At 25.1% G+C, this 15,692-nt stretch overlaps 2 protein-coding genes and 1 pseudogene across 4 annotated transcripts; 2 read left to right on the forward strand and 1 right to left on the reverse strand.

The window, feature by feature from the left end:
- LOC112693465 overlaps positions 1 to 820 on the forward strand; it is an 18,674-nt pseudogene extending 17,854 nt beyond the window's left edge.
- Positions 821 to 918: 98 nt separating this feature from the next.
- On the reverse strand, positions 919 to 15,464 carry LOC112693432 (protein HGV2-like). The gene is made up of 3 exons (XM_025568497.1): positions 15,219 to 15,464; positions 1,494 to 2,428; positions 919 to 1,434 (listed from the first exon to the last, which is right to left on the reverse strand). The coding sequence occupies exons 2-3, from the start codon at positions 2,420 to 2,422 to the stop codon at positions 993 to 995; spliced, it is 1,371 nt and encodes a 456-aa protein (XP_025424282.1). The 5' UTR covers positions 2,423 to 2,428; positions 15,219 to 15,464; the 3' UTR covers positions 919 to 992.
- On the forward strand, positions 2,444 to 12,961 carry LOC112693433. 3 transcript variants are annotated; one of them, XM_025568498.1, is made up of 6 exons: positions 2,444 to 3,300; positions 5,307 to 5,511; positions 5,563 to 5,842; positions 8,353 to 8,481; positions 10,984 to 11,121; positions 12,587 to 12,961. In XM_025568498.1, exons 2-6 carry the CDS (start codon positions 5,338 to 5,340, stop codon positions 12,886 to 12,888), a joined length of 1,023 nt encoding a protein of 340 aa, XP_025424283.1. In that variant the 5' UTR covers positions 2,444 to 3,300; positions 5,307 to 5,337; the 3' UTR covers positions 12,889 to 12,961. The 3 variants fall into 3 exon arrangements, with proteins under 3 accessions (XP_025424283.1, XP_025424285.1, XP_025424284.1); XM_025568500.1 differs by lacking the exon at positions 2,444 to 3,300 and adding an exon at positions 3,874 to 3,892; XM_025568499.1 differs by lacking the exon at positions 2,444 to 3,300 and adding an exon at positions 3,955 to 4,106.
- Positions 15,465 to 15,692: the final 228 nt, after the last annotated feature.

The raw sequence follows: 15,692 nt of genomic DNA on the forward strand, positions 1-15,692 counted from the left end.
ATGAAGGCTGGTTCATTACATACATTGATCGTGATCCGGCTACAATTGAACTAGAAGAAAAAATGAGGAAAAAAGAAAAAGCAGAAAAAGATGACAAGGAACGTGAAATGGAGTTTTTGCAACGACAAATTTTAGAAGGTCAAAAAAAAGAATCTGCTGAAAAATCAACCGAAAATAACAATCATAGAGAACTTGTTAGGGAAGAAGATAGTAAATTGTCTCTAAATTTAAAAATGGATATTTTTAAAAAACCAACAGTGGCACCCCTTAAAAATTTATTGAGTACAGCTGGTTCTGAACGTATGTCTACGATATCAAAATCTAGTAGTCGAAAATCTGACAAACGAAAACTTTCTGCTCTTGAAGAAATTATTCATGAAGAGACTAGAAAAAAAAATTATATGAGAAAAGATCATTGGTTATTAGAAAATATTATAGTGAAAGTGACTACAAAAACCTTAGGTCTAGAGTATTTTGGCAAAAAAGGTGTAGTTATTAAAGTAATGGATAAATATGGTTGTATGATTAAATTATTTGATCCCAAAGTTAAATTAAAATTAGATCAAAATCATTTAGAAACTGTTATACCAAATATCGGTGGTCGAGTAATAATAGTAAATGGTATGTATGTAGGACGTGAAGCAGAGTTGACAAAATTAGATCAAGATAATTTTTGTGTTGATGTCAAACTTAAAAGTGGACCAGCCACTGGTAAAATTATAAGTCGTTTACCATTTGAAGATGTATGTAAAATCCATACAGTTATGTCATAATTTTCTTTATATTTCTAATAAAAATAATAAATGTATGATATACAACAGTCTTTATTTTTATTTTTGTGTAATTTAAATTTAAAAAAAAAAAAAACTTAAATAGAAAAATAATTCACTTAAATAATTATATGATTTTAATGTTAAAAAATGAAAAAAATGTCTAACTTCTTATACCAGAGGAATAAATAAATACAATTAATCAAATGTATTTTACATTAGTTATTGATTTGTAGATAAAGAATCTTCAAGTTTTGGAATTTTTATTGGAGTTTTTGAATCGGTTTCTTCTTGTTTTGGTCGTTTGCGTACCAAATGATTGATGTTGGATACTTTTTTGGTAGTTGATGATTCACCATTTGAATTTGATGCACTAGCAGCACCTACAGCTGCCAATAATGCGCTCACTGCAGCTTTTTTACGTTCTCTGATATCAACTATTCTGTCCTGGATTTCAGGAATAATGGATTTTACTTCAGCCACTTCTTCCTTTACATCATTGTTATCGGTCAATTTTTCTAAATTTTTAATTCTTAGGTCCAAAACAGCTGCAGCTTCCATTAACAACTCAATCGCTCGTTCACCACTTCCACCTAATTCTTGTGCAATACCCAATTGAAACAAAGTTTCAGCTAAGATACGACTATCCTCTGGCAACAATAATCTAAAAATTAAAGTTATATAATTAAAATAATTAATAAAAATTTAAAAAACCAAATTTACCTTCGAATTTCTAAGGATTCTGTCATGTCTTGAATAGCAGTTTCAAATTTTTCATCTTCAATACTAACTTCTCCACATTTCATTAATACTTCAGCGAGTTTTAGTTTTGCTTCTTCGGTATCTTTATTTTTATAAATTACTTTAGCTAAGTCAAGCATTTCCCAAGCAAGCTGTAAATCATTTACATCATCTTCTTCAATATCTTCTTCATCTGGTTTAACTCCTTCACCATCAGACTCTTCTTTATCAGTTAATTGTTCTTCAACTTCATCAGATTTTTCTTGTTTATCAACAGACGTTTCTTCTTCCACTGTTTTGCACATATCAAATTTATTTTTCTTAACAGCACAAATTTCTTCTTTTGTCGACTTGTCTTTTACTTCATCTATATTATTAGATGAAGAACAGTTTGTCTCTTCATTATTTACATCATGTTTATCTGCTTCAGTTAAACTTTGTTCTTGAACAGAAACATCTTCATTTTCTTCCTCATCTTTTTCTTCAAGTCCGACAGGACTTATTTGATCCTTACCGAGTTCAAGAAGGGCACATCCATAATTGAAATAAGCTTCTGCACATTCTTCGGCCATTTCACCGTATACAATACCAAAAAGGTTGCATGCTTCACTTAAAACATCGGCAGCAGCTTGGAAGTCTTTAATTATTAAATGACGTTTACCATCAATTAAAAGTTCTTCAGCACGCTTTTTATGCAACTCAATGTCTTCATCACTAGGCTCCTCATTTTCTTTATTTTCACTTTCAGACAATCCATCAACGACCTTAGATTCTTCTAAAATATCATTACTCTGTTCTTTATTTCCTTGGGAACCATTTTCTTCAGTTTTGGATTTTACATCGAATGCTTCAATTATTTCTTTGGCATCTACTTTGATTTCGTTATCTTTTTGTACTACTTCAGAAGGCATTTTAACCTATGAAAAAAAAAGTTATCTTAATAAATTATTAAAATTACTACGAAATAAAAACTGATTTCTTCATGGTATAATTCACAATCGACTTTTAAAGAATAAAATATAAATAGTAAATGGTTATCGTTAGTGCCAAAAATTCGAGTACTTCGCTATGACAAATCAAAATATTTTAAAATAACGAACCTAATAGTAAGTACACTTATGATTTCGTTGCATAATTGTTTTTGGTATTTATTATTAATTAGTTAACATATAACACTATCTGAGAAAACCTTCTAGTCTAGGAAAGTTGAGTCAAATTTATTATTATGTTAAACCATAATTATATAAATTATATATAAAATATAATATAAATTGATTTTTCTATATAAATTCTAAGTACTAGTGTTAAGGGTTTTAAATTAATGCACGCTAATTTTGAACAATCAATAATAATCTTATAAGTATATATAAAAGCCGAAAATAATCGCAGTACACTTTAAAATTTGATACTGCACACAATTTTGAGCCATATTTGACGTCAAATTAAGAATAAAACAATCAAAATTAAAATTTAGTATGCGAAAAAATTTTAAAATACAAAATAAAAATGTATTATAATAATATTTTTTATGTTGGCAATCCTTATTCTTGAGAATGTTTATTCGAGTTTGGCGCTCTTAACACCCCAGTTCCAGATATTATAGATCGGGGTAAACATGCTTTTATATGCACTGGAGCCTCATAGTCTACTCGGCACCTAGTTATTGCTTAGTAACGTGTGGTTTCATAGTTAATAATGCTCGTTAGGAGCCAACTTTAAATTTGCTGATGAAATTATATTATTAATGATATATATATATAGGCATACTAATAAAACTGTATCATTATTGGTAAGTTAATTTCTAATAAATACATATTTTCATTAATTAATACTAAACAATATTAAAAAAAACTTTACAATGAAAAATATTATTTAAAACGTTGTAATTATAATTTAAACTTAAATAAGTTCAAATAAATGAAAATGTAAATGATTTTTAATATTTTGTAACAAATTATTTTTGTTGAGTATATTTATTAGCAAGGATTTAAAAAAGATACTTCATCAATACTCAGAATCGCGGACGTTTTGCCCCCGTCTATTAATAAGTTAGGACATTTGACCCTCGGTTGGGTTAGGTTATTACTAATTTAAATGTAATAATGATAATGATATTTTATATTTATTGTAAAAAATAAGTGACCTAATATAAATAATAGTGTAAATGTATTTGTATTGTAAATGTGATTTTGACTGATCATTATATTTTTGAAAAATAATAGTGATTTTAATGTAATACAAATTATAATATTTGAACAAATGTGACAGGAATAAATAATGATATAATATTTATAATTTATGTTTACTCAATACAATTGTAGGTACCTAAATTATTATTATAATTTTTTTTTATTGGTGCTTGTAACCGTTCGTCGATTGTGGTGAGTACGGTTTATGCAATATATGGCTATTGTGGATTTAAATTTTTTTGTGCAATTAAGCGTTTTAAAAATAATTTAAATTTTAAATTAAAAAAAAAAAATCAATTTAAATTTAGTGATTTAAAATTCCAGGGGCCTAATAAAAGATGGGGACGAAAAGTCCTTTTACTCAATACTCAGTCACCAGGCATATTAGAATCCAATGAATTAATACGTATAAAATGCTTATTTTATTACTAAAATATAATTTATTTAATTAAGTATGAAAATATAAAATACATCTTGTTCAAATAAATTTTAATGAAACCTGAACTATTAAAGCAAAACTTTTTTTCTCATTTTGTATCTATACTAATCGATTCACAAAGGCTGAGAAAACACAATACTATAAATATTATTTATTATACAATGTATAATGTAAATAATAAGATATTTTACAAAATTAAATTAATTAATAAACCAGAATTTTAACATTGTTATTTCGTAATTTCGTTTTCATTTGAAAACTTTCATTTTAAAGGATATATTAACGCGATTGAATTCGCTTTCTTTACTCATAACAGAAACTATTAAATTTTTTATTTATCTAAAACTTCTATAAAAAAAAGCAGTTATGGTTCGAACCTGATTTTTCGGTGTTGAATCGAATTATTAAATTTTCTTATCGATATTTTGAACTCGTCATTTTTTCCTTTTATAAATATATTGAAATTATGAAAATTTTACTTACATTGTACAAAATTCAATACATCTAAAAATATATAATAAATTATAATAAATATTAATTAACATCCAATACTATTATTTTTGATCAAATTTTTAAAAATATAGAGTATAAACAACATATATATTTTTCCTTTTCACTTTTCCAAAAATAGATTTGTAGTTTTGATCATATTATATCACACATCATAATTTGTGATAATATTACCTAATTGTAATAATATATAAAAAAAAAAATAGTTGATATTACTATGATACTCACTATAAACTATAAAAAATTAATTTTAGATTGTTCGATTACGAATAATTTCAAGTGAACATTTCGAACATATCTAAATAATAAATAGTTCGGTTCGACTCATCACTAATAAAAAAGGTTAACTAATTCAGTTTAAACCGGATATCTAATCTACTAAATATATAAGTACTGTAATTTTCTTCAAATAATTAATTGTAACATATACTTTTATGAGTTTGGTTTTAGTTTGGAGAAATAAATAATCTAATAAATATAAGAATTATAGCCTAATTTCAGCAAAATCTGTTTTAATATAATAATTAGATTACGATGGGAATTATTATTTATGTACTTCTATAAAATTGACATTCAATTTTTTTATTTTTAAAATATAAATTTATTTTGTTTAATATCAATAATTTTATTATTTAAACATTTTATATATTTATACAGTGACATACTTAGTATAATTAAAAATATTAAAATGGATACGGTGACTGTTCATTATTGGCCAACAGAACCCCAGAGCTGTTCATCTATACAACCGTTATCTTTTATCCTTACCATCACCTTAATACTTACATCGTGTACAACACTTATGTTATGTACGTCGGTTTGGACTGATCATTGGGAAAATATGGAGTGGGATTTTCAAGAAGTAAGTTAGTTCAACATTTAATATTCTTAGATAATATTTATTATTTTTTAGGTAATTTCGGTTTTGAAAACATTAAATAAATCTTCAAAATGGTTAAATAATATAAAAACCGAATGGTTAGTTAATGGAACTACACTCAAAATAACAATTAATGCAGCAAAATCACTGCCACAAAATAACGACGATTCCACGCTTGTTTTAGCTACATCTAATCAATATCATCACACAAATTTGTATATGCATTCATTATTGTATAAAGCAGGAGAAACAGCTACAGTAATATTAGCTCCGATGTATGGTGGAATCTGGACTTTATGTATATCTCTATCAGGTACTACTATAGTTATTTCACCTAGAATGTTACACACGTATGCACATTGAAAAAGAAACAGGACCCAACAGCGTTACCTAATGGATTTGTGAAAACCTTTTTATTATTTTCTAACAAGGTTTCTCAGCGTCTCAGTTAGTTAGCCAATTATTCTGTTTTTGTTAAACCGAAACCAAATCGAGTATGCGTAAATAATAAAATAAGTAGATTTTGTCAGATGCACATAACAATTTAATCTGGATATTTCCACTATTAATTCATATGCTATATTAAAAACCACTTTAGTGATCTATAAGCAGAGTTGAGCAAAAACAAATCAAAATAAAGAATAATAAATAAAAGCATGAACAACTAATTTATTTATGAATAAAGAATATTTTTTTATTCTCAATAATTGTGGTGTACTGAATAAGGAATAAAATTATTTTGGATAGTTTTATTCATGAATAAAACAATTATTCAGAATAAATTTATTCCTTAAAATCATGAATGATATTAATTTTTTTTTTTAACTTATGTATTAAACTAAACGTAATCATAAGGGCATGAATTGTGCGCTATCAAGATCTAAATTTTGATAACTAAACAGGTTATTAGCAGAAAACTATTATAGAATATTGGCGTTTTTACATTAATCTTTGTAGATATATCAGTAAATTACCAAACAAAATTTTACTTACTTTTCAGTGCATTTTATAAGGAATTTTCACTGGGCGACAAAAAATGTATTTCTCAAAATAGTCAATGTAATACCATAGTAAGATTATAGTATTACACGTTAGTTTCGCATTATTTCGACCAATCTTTCAAAATATTGTCGACGAAGTATAATCATTGGGCGACATTTGTGTCACCTAGTTAACTAGTTAAAAAATGCACTGGTACTTTTCATATCATTTAACACTTTAATAATAATTATAACAATTATTGTTATAGTAAACTATAATAACGTATGTGTATCAAGAATAATAACATTTTTATATTTATATATATTATATTATTTAAGTCAAAATAATAAGTCTATTATTATATACATCGTTATTTAGGATTTAAATATATTATTTATATGATTATAGGGAATAATGAATAATGAATAATAATACAAATTAAAATAATGAATAAAAATAAAAATCAATAATAAAATCAAGAATAAATCAAAGAAGAATAATTTTTTATTCAAATAATCAATTGAATAATATTTTATTCGACTAATGCTCAACTCTGTCTATAAGTTCTATTAATTTATATTTTATAATTTATACCACTCAACACCTTATTTAATTCAAAAGTCCCTATAACTGTTGAAATATTTTAAAATGTTTAATATATACATACACATATCCATACACTGTATGAATAATAAATGGTATTAATATGCAATTATATAAATCACTGAATCAGTTATTATTGAGTATTACTGATAAATATTTTATTTTATTGAAATTATAATAAAGTACTCTCTGTGTGGGAATTTAAACTATTTTGATTATAAAAAAATGTTCACACAGACTTAAAAAAACGAGCCTGAATATTAACCTAACATAAAATAAAACAATTAATATTTAATAGTTAGTGAATAAAGTTTTTATTAATATAATACTAAGTAAAAGTTAGTCAAACTCAGTGGCGTACATTCGATCTTGCTCTGGGGAGGGTTTAACAAACCCTAATAAAATAATCATTATCTTTTTTTTTCGTTGTACAGATAAATACGATAAAAACTGCTATAAACAATTATTATTTTATACAACTATTTTACCAATTTACAATTTACTTTTACATTACAGTAAATTAATAGCTATTGGAAAATAAAAACAGCATAGTTAATAAAACTTTTCAAACACCTATCAATATAATTATTTAATTATCATAATATTTGTATAGTTGTATATTTTAAGTTCAAAGCGTAATAATGAAACTACGAATATATTACACGTCATCAATAATAAAACAATTTTCTTTTTCTTTTTTTTTTTGCCCTGGGGGGGGGGTTTGAACCCGGAAACCCTCCCCGTATGTACGCCACTGGTCAAACTAATATCTTAAAATCTTTTATTTTCTTGATGAATTGTAAATAAATTATGTTTATACTTGAGGATCATTACTTTTAAAACACAAAACAAATACATCATTAAATCATAATTTAATCAATTAAAATTTGCACTGAAAACCATGTTCGGATTTCAAAAAATGTATAAGTTTTATTCGAGTAGTATAACAAATGGCTGGTTTTAAATCATTTGATTTTCATCAAACTTTTGTAAATGGTTTTCTAATATAAATAGGTGACTTTATAATACAGGATTTTTACCATCAGTTATTGTGCAAACAAAAGGTCACGTAAGACAAAAACAAAATGTTTTCTACAAATATATTTGGAGACAGTACTGGTAAAAAATATCCCAAGTTACAAGCAAGCCAAATAACTATTATCCAAAAAATTTATAAACCATACATTTTTTTTTTTTACAAATATTTATTTTAAGTCAAGTGAATTTTAATATTTGTAGACAACCAGTTACTTCAACTGTACCAAGAAACAGATCAAAAAACAGGATGGGTGGTACCCAAATGTGTAAATTATTTAGCCGAAGGAGAACCTCCAGAAGGGGAGTATTTTAAACCAGATTGGCATCATAGTAAGTTACAATATAAAAATAAGGTTTGAAAATTCTTTTGTTCTATACTAAAATCGTTAAATAAATAAAAATAGGTATGGTAAATAGTCACGCAATTATTAATTTCAGGCTTGTATATATATATATATATAATGATTTGATTATAAATGCATGTTAATAGACTAACATCATTCTTATAATTTCACGACTGTTATTACTCAAGCAAAAATGCTAAAAAATATAAATGGTTGCATGGCAGAACCTTATTTTTCTACTTTAAAATCTAATCACGTATTTTATATAATATATATATGTAATACTCATAATTAGAGATAGGATTTATATGCATTTAAAAAGTGTCAAATATGATGTAAATATGTAAAGAAAAAGTGGCTAAATATGCAATTATATGCATTATGTTACACTTTATAAAATGTTTTTTTTTATAAACCACACTTTTATACCAAATAAAATTCTAAATATTTTATCAAAAACAAAAAAAAAAATGATAATATCCAATGCTTTATATTTCAAATTATTTAAATCAATCTTAATCTTTTAGGAAATTTAAAAACGAGAATACAATTAAAAAAAAAACTAAAAATAATATTTTAGATAATTTGAAATTATTTACTCTCAAAAAACTAATAGAAAACTTAAAAAAAAATAAAAATCATTTAAAATAATTTTTTTAAAACTTAATACCTATCATTCGTACTCTATTCGAGGAAATTACAAAATTTACTGTAGATTAAAATAGTTAATTTATTAAAAACCTATTAAATATGCAATAACTCTCGAAATATGCAAAATATACAATATAAAATTTGGTGTTTAAATTCAGTGTGATATAAATCGTGAACATTTTAAACCTCCATAAAATGTGCATAGGTACACATAGTACAAACATGCAAATGCATATAAATCCGGGCTCTACTCATAATACATTACTGAATATTATATTGAATAGGTTATTGACTATATTCATTTAGAATTATTACAGTAGTCCGGTTTAATTTATTTCCGGTATTCACTTTTAAAATCCGAATTGAATAAAATAATTAAAATTAAAATAGTTTATAATTATTTTTATTTATTCCAGTAAATTGACATTATTATTTGTAATTTATAAAGATTATGTATGTTTTATTTTGTTATTTTATAATTTTGATGTTGGTGGTTTATTATGAAAGTTAGTTTATTTCTAAAAAAAATAAGAAGGAACATTAAAATGTATCTCAGATCCTATATTAGGGCAATCTACATTAATATTAAGAATTATATGAATAAAAAAAAATGTTCTAGATAATGCTAATATATTCTAATATAAAACGAACTAAAAAGCAGTATAAAACTTTCAAGTATAATGGACTCGAAAAATCTTAACAATTCCGTTTTAAAAAATCCAACATTTTTCTTGCTTTTTTTTTATAAATTAGATCAAAATGGTCTTTAAATAAAATAGCACCTAAATCTTTTATTGGTGACACTGTGTAACACCTTTTGTGATTTAATGGGGTATGAAAAATAATTTTTGATTTAATCAGTTTAATTTTACCAGATAGATATAATTTAAATCAGAACAAAATAAGATCAAAAATTCCTGACAATTTTATTTTATAGACCAATAAGCCAAAATCTACTGATCAAATGCTTTTTTTATTTTTTTTTTATCGGTATACATCGCATTGACCGGGCTGCAATTTTTTATTATTTCTACAAGGTCTTTATAATATTGTAAGGTCCCAAATCGTCAAAACCTTATATGACATCCCATTTTCCGGAGGGTCACCAACCTACAGGGCGAGACCATCAGGCCGGACTACAATAGGATTTTGTATAGAAAAGAACAGTATTAGAAATAGTACTAATAAGTTCGGACTCGCACATCTAAATAGCAAAACACGTTACAAGCCCCTTAAGGTCAAAGAAAACTTGAGGCCCGACTCGGCCGACGCCATTTAATTCACATTTACATTTTTAAAAAAATATATTCTCTCGAGAAAAATAAGATGCTATCCCGCACATAGCCACACACCAACAAACCCGCAGTGTCCTCCTCGTCGGTCACGCTCGATTTTTCGTTAATTTACTATAATTTTAGTTTTAATTGGAACGATAACGAGTCGTCACTAGGGAAGCAACACAAACCATAATATAACATTTACCGAAAATAAATCATAATACAAAAAAAATATACAAATATCACATGATATCATTCCGTAGCGTTACAATATACTAATAAATATGTTATTATAGATTTTAAACAACGAAATCCATGTTGATTAGGGTGGATAATAGAATTTAATATTAGAAAAAACTTTCACAATAATGTTTTTTTCATAAGTTTAAGAAGAACATTGATTTTGGATACAGGTCTATGATTTATAATGGAACTTTTACCATCAGAAGATATGAAAAATATAACTTATAATATATATAAAATTATATGTTAAATTACTAAAAAACTGAATAATAATTATATACATTTTAATAAAATTATTATGTACTTATTTGTTTAAGGAATGCAAAATGTGTCAATATCATGTGCATTAGTTAGCATTATAATTGTTATTACCGCGTCTTTGATTGGAGTTTATTCTATTTGTCGACATCAAATTAGTGCTATATTAATTACGGCTGTAATGTATTTATTAGCAGGTAACTTTAGTAACATATAATACATAGATGTAATAATTATAACTATTTATTAAGTAGTTTCTATTCAGAAAATGTACTCTTAACTAAATACAAAATTTCAACCATTCTATAACAAATTATTTAGTAGGTCTATGAATGTAATCAAATATAATAGTGGGTTTTGTACTTACGGCCCGTTTCACATGGACGCGTATCATACGCACGTATATGAAAATGCGGCAATGACGCAACTCTTGTTTGTGTTTACATGAACGTGTACCTACGCCTACCTAGTTTTTGTAATATTATTAGATTACATGTCAGTTTTTATTTTTTATTTTATATCGTCCAGACGTATCAATGTAGAAGACCAAAGAAAAAAAACTATTCGTGTAAAGCAGTGATGGCCAAACTTTTTTTACCATGGGCCATAAAAAAATGCATTTTCAATTTTTTTTTTACGTAAATGCAAAATATTACAGTTATACAAATAAGTGCTGTAATATAGAAGACTTTCGCGGGCCAGATATTAAATGATGACGGGCTGGAGTTGGCCTGCGGGCCGTAGTTTGGACATCACTGGTGTAAAGTATAATATATTTAAATTAGCAAAATAAGACTGGATTCAACCCAGTGGCAAATTTAAAGGGGGGGGGGGGCAAAAGGAGCAAATGCCCTAAGCGGCAAATTTTTGGACAAATTATATAGAGAAAAATAGTACTTTGCCTTAAAATATTTAGGTTAGTGCTAGTTCTAGTAGAAGTCTTACTACTAATGCATGTGAAAGTTTTCACTCTTAATTCAACTTAAATTTTTTATCTCCATCATTCTAATATATTTAAAATAAGAACCAAATACCTACCAAAGGACCTCAACAAATATGCAAAATAAACAATTAATTCCAAAAATTAAGCGTACACAATGTTCTCCTTCACACACTTGTGTGGTAACTGCTACCACACAAGTGTGTGAAGGAATTTCTGTGTGAAGTTTGAACAGAATGTAAACATATAATCACGCACTGTTCAATTTATCGCTGTTGACGGAAGCGTCGGGCTGCGACAGTGCAAGGAGCACGATCAGCGCGAGTGACGTGTTGCGTGTAGACATACTTGCGTTGCCGACTTTTATGCTCTTTTCCCCGTTCAGTTACAAAAGTGAAGAGAATGTAACTGAGATAAAATGCAATCCTTCAGATCGAAATTTTGTACATAGATAAAAGAAAAACCACACACATCATCGTAAGACCCATGCAATCCTCCTATTTTTGCCCAGAATTTAAAATGATATCCAATAACGTTTGATTATAAAATCAAATTAATTTATAGGTAACATTTTAAAATTTTTACTACCTACAATCGAATGTATTTTTTTTAAATAGAAATCAATAACATAATAACATACATTTAATTTCACTATAATAACTTGGAAAGAGAAATAACTTAAAAACCTAATTTAATATATATATTTTTTTTTTTGTTATTAGCCACTTTTGGTTTATTCACTTTAGGAATCATGCATAATAAACATCAATCAAGAAAAACTCACAGTCAGAAAAATTGCAATCGATCATTAGCACTAATAGATGGTATGATCTATGTTAGAGGAAACATGTGCCAAACAATAAATTTTTGGGAACAATTACTAACTGCAAGAATATATTCACTAGGATGGAGTGTAAACATGGGATGGACGGCAGTTTTATTTTGCATTTTAACTAGCTTTTTATGGATAATTTTATCCAAGTTAATGAGACAATCATCAGTATACAATAATTCAAACCATTAAAGTAATTAATTATATTGTATTTAGGTATGTAATATTATGAAATAATTCAAGAGTTATTTAAGATTCTAAAAAACACAAGAAAATTAAAAAAAATTGTATATTACTTTTATTATTTACAGTTTTTTTTTTTTTTTTTTTTTTAATATGAGGTTTTAATTATATCACATTAAAAATAAAGTATAAATTACCTAAATAAATTATAAAATATTGTATAGCAACAAGAAACTTAAATAAATATTCTAGCCTTTGACCTAGGACTTTTAAATGGACTATAAAATCACAAAAATGAAACAATCATGCATAAAATGATGTAAGGTGTTGTCAATCAGATGATGAATATCTGATATTTTTAGTTCTTCAAAAATAATTAATCACTAAAACGTTAGGTTATTATATAATAAGTAGAATTTAATTAAAAAAATCATTTGTTTTTTAGTAGATTTTTAATTAATAAATAATTTAATCAGAATGATTATACATACATATTGTAATAATTCTAATATTATTATAATTAGGGGTATGAATTTGTAGGAAAGTGCATTTTTTTTTTTTTTTGTGATTGTAAAACGTAGCTATATAAATATCTACATAATTTGAATTATGTAACTTTTATTTTGCATTTTTAGGTTATATTTTCCTTTTTTAGTTCATTTTTCAGTATTTTTAATCAAATTTTAAGGAGTAGAGATTAATAAGGTATCGGAAAATAAATATATTTAGGTTTGTTTTATTATTTTAATAAAATAAATTCTATTAGGTATTTATTTTAAATGTTTCAGGTAAATAGCATCAAGTAAAGAAAATATCAATCAATATTTTTACTATTATTATTATTTTTTTTTTAATAAATAAACACTTTTTTATGCATGTAATGTACTAATGTAAAATATCCAGTACCTAATATTAATATAAATATAAAAATTAAATTAAAAACCTTAAATTAATTTTATACTATAATTTTTGGCATTTTAAGTGCATATTTTAGACATTTTTTAAGGTTCTTTGGTGCATTTAAATTCTAAGCTTTAATAATAATGATAATGTTTATTAAGTAAAATGTGTAAATCAAATACAAAAATTTTAAATTAGTTAATAATAAATAATTATTTTGTTATAAGTACAGACAACATTGTAATTCATAATTTTAAAATTGAAACAATAACCAGTAACAATTTTAATATATCACTGCTTATCATGATAATATAATTTTTTATTTTTTGATTTTTGTGTTATTGTTAATAAATTTTATTAAAATTTAAATTATTAACATTTATAAAAACAAATTTGCACTATATTTATACACAATATTCTTGTAAAGTTTTAAATAAATAATTTATTATAGTTAAGATATTATTTGACTTCAAATTATTCTCTAAAATACTATTTTTTCAATAAGTATTATGAATATGTGATATTTCATTAAAAATGTAATATCTGTGAGCTAGAAGTGTTTATGCACTTATTTCTTCGCATTTTACACTAGGATATGAATTTATAGCAACTATCTTGTGTATTTTCTTAAAAACATTTAAATCCATAAATTATTCAATATAATATAGAATATTTTTACCGCAAATAATATAAAACATAAATACTTTGTTTTATAGTAAATAAATAAACATAATTATAACAAAATATCAAAAAATGAAGTTTTACTTTAAATATTAAGTTATGATCCGATATGTGATATATGTATGTATCATCAAATAGATTGTCAAATTTGATATACCCTTACCTATTGTCCAATATATTACCAAATTGTATATTATTTGATATTAATATATTTTATTGTGAAGAAATAAGATAGAGCAACTTTGCTACCAATCTATCAAGTAAATAAATGAAGAATATACACATAATTAATTTACCATGATTGTATACACCAGACTGCTAACTATAAATAAAATTTCATCGATCTAACTACTCTTATGCATATACTTGACATACAAAATAATAATAATAAATAACATTAATTTTTACCCATATAATTTGCAATAAAAAACACAATCCAACGAGCTTATATACATATATATAATTAAAATTGTTGGATTATGTACATATATTGTTATCTTTAATGTTACAATATAAATTACTAGTTTAAGATATTAATTATATTAGAGCAAGACAAAAACTGTTGATTTACTGCCAAATGTAGACTAACTTATTGCACTAGATTATTAGAATAAATTTTTTCTCCGAAATAAAAATTAAATAAAATAAAAAAACCACATGTATGATGTAAAGTAGTAATAATTATCTAAGTCACATAATTTTATATTGATTTATTATGAGTGAGTGTTCTTTGTTTGTAAAATAAATGGGTGACTTACCGATTTATGAAGATTTGTTGGTGGAAATTAAAAATGTATATAATTTATGAAATTAGCAGGCAGCAATAGATCACTACAGAAAATGCAAAAGTTATAAATTAGGCATGTAACAGACCCAACAAGTGGAATTGATTTTAGTTTTTACAGCTGATCAGCAACCGTAATTGTCAGACAAACGAATTTTTGAAGAAGGAAAAACCCGCTATAACACTTGAGCTTAATAGCTGAAGGACTAACCTAACATTTTTAATAACATTTACGGTTAAATAAGATAATATTTTAATTTTAAGGTTATAAACCCTGGTGTAACATTTGCTCTATGGAAGAAAATATATATGGCGTTTATAATCAAGTTATTGTTGTATTGATTTTGTTGATAATACGATCTAGAAATCAGAATTTTGATTATAATTCATAATAATAAGTTATGTATGTAAATAAACCTTTATGACATTAAAGTTAAAGTATTTTTAT

This window comes from Sipha flava, unplaced genomic scaffold, assembly GCF_003268045.1.
Source record: "Sipha flava isolate LNK unplaced genomic scaffold, YSA_version1 87_pilon_pilon, whole genome shotgun sequence".
Classification (NCBI taxonomy): Eukaryota; Metazoa; Arthropoda; class Insecta; order Hemiptera; family Aphididae; genus Sipha; species Sipha flava.

Coding starts and splice junctions, on each gene's coding strand:
- LOC112693432 (XM_025568497.1), bottom strand. CDS start 2,422: ATGCCTTCTGAAGTAGTACAAAAAGATAACGAAATCAAAGTAGATGCC. Junction 1,435..1,493: donor GAATCCTTAGAAATTCGAAG/GTAAATTTGGTT, acceptor TTTAATTTTTAG/ATTATTGTTGCCAGAGGATA.
- LOC112693433 (XM_025568498.1), top strand. CDS start 5,338: ATGGATACGGTGACTGTTCATTATTGGCCAACAGAACCCCAGAGCTGT. Junction 5,512..5,562: donor TGGAGTGGGATTTTCAAGAA/GTAAGTTAGTTC, acceptor ATTATTTTTTAG/GTAATTTCGGTTTTGAAAAC. Junction 11,122..12,586: donor TGTAATGTATTTATTAGCAG/GTAACTTTAGTA, acceptor TTTTGTTATTAG/CCACTTTTGGTTTATTCACT.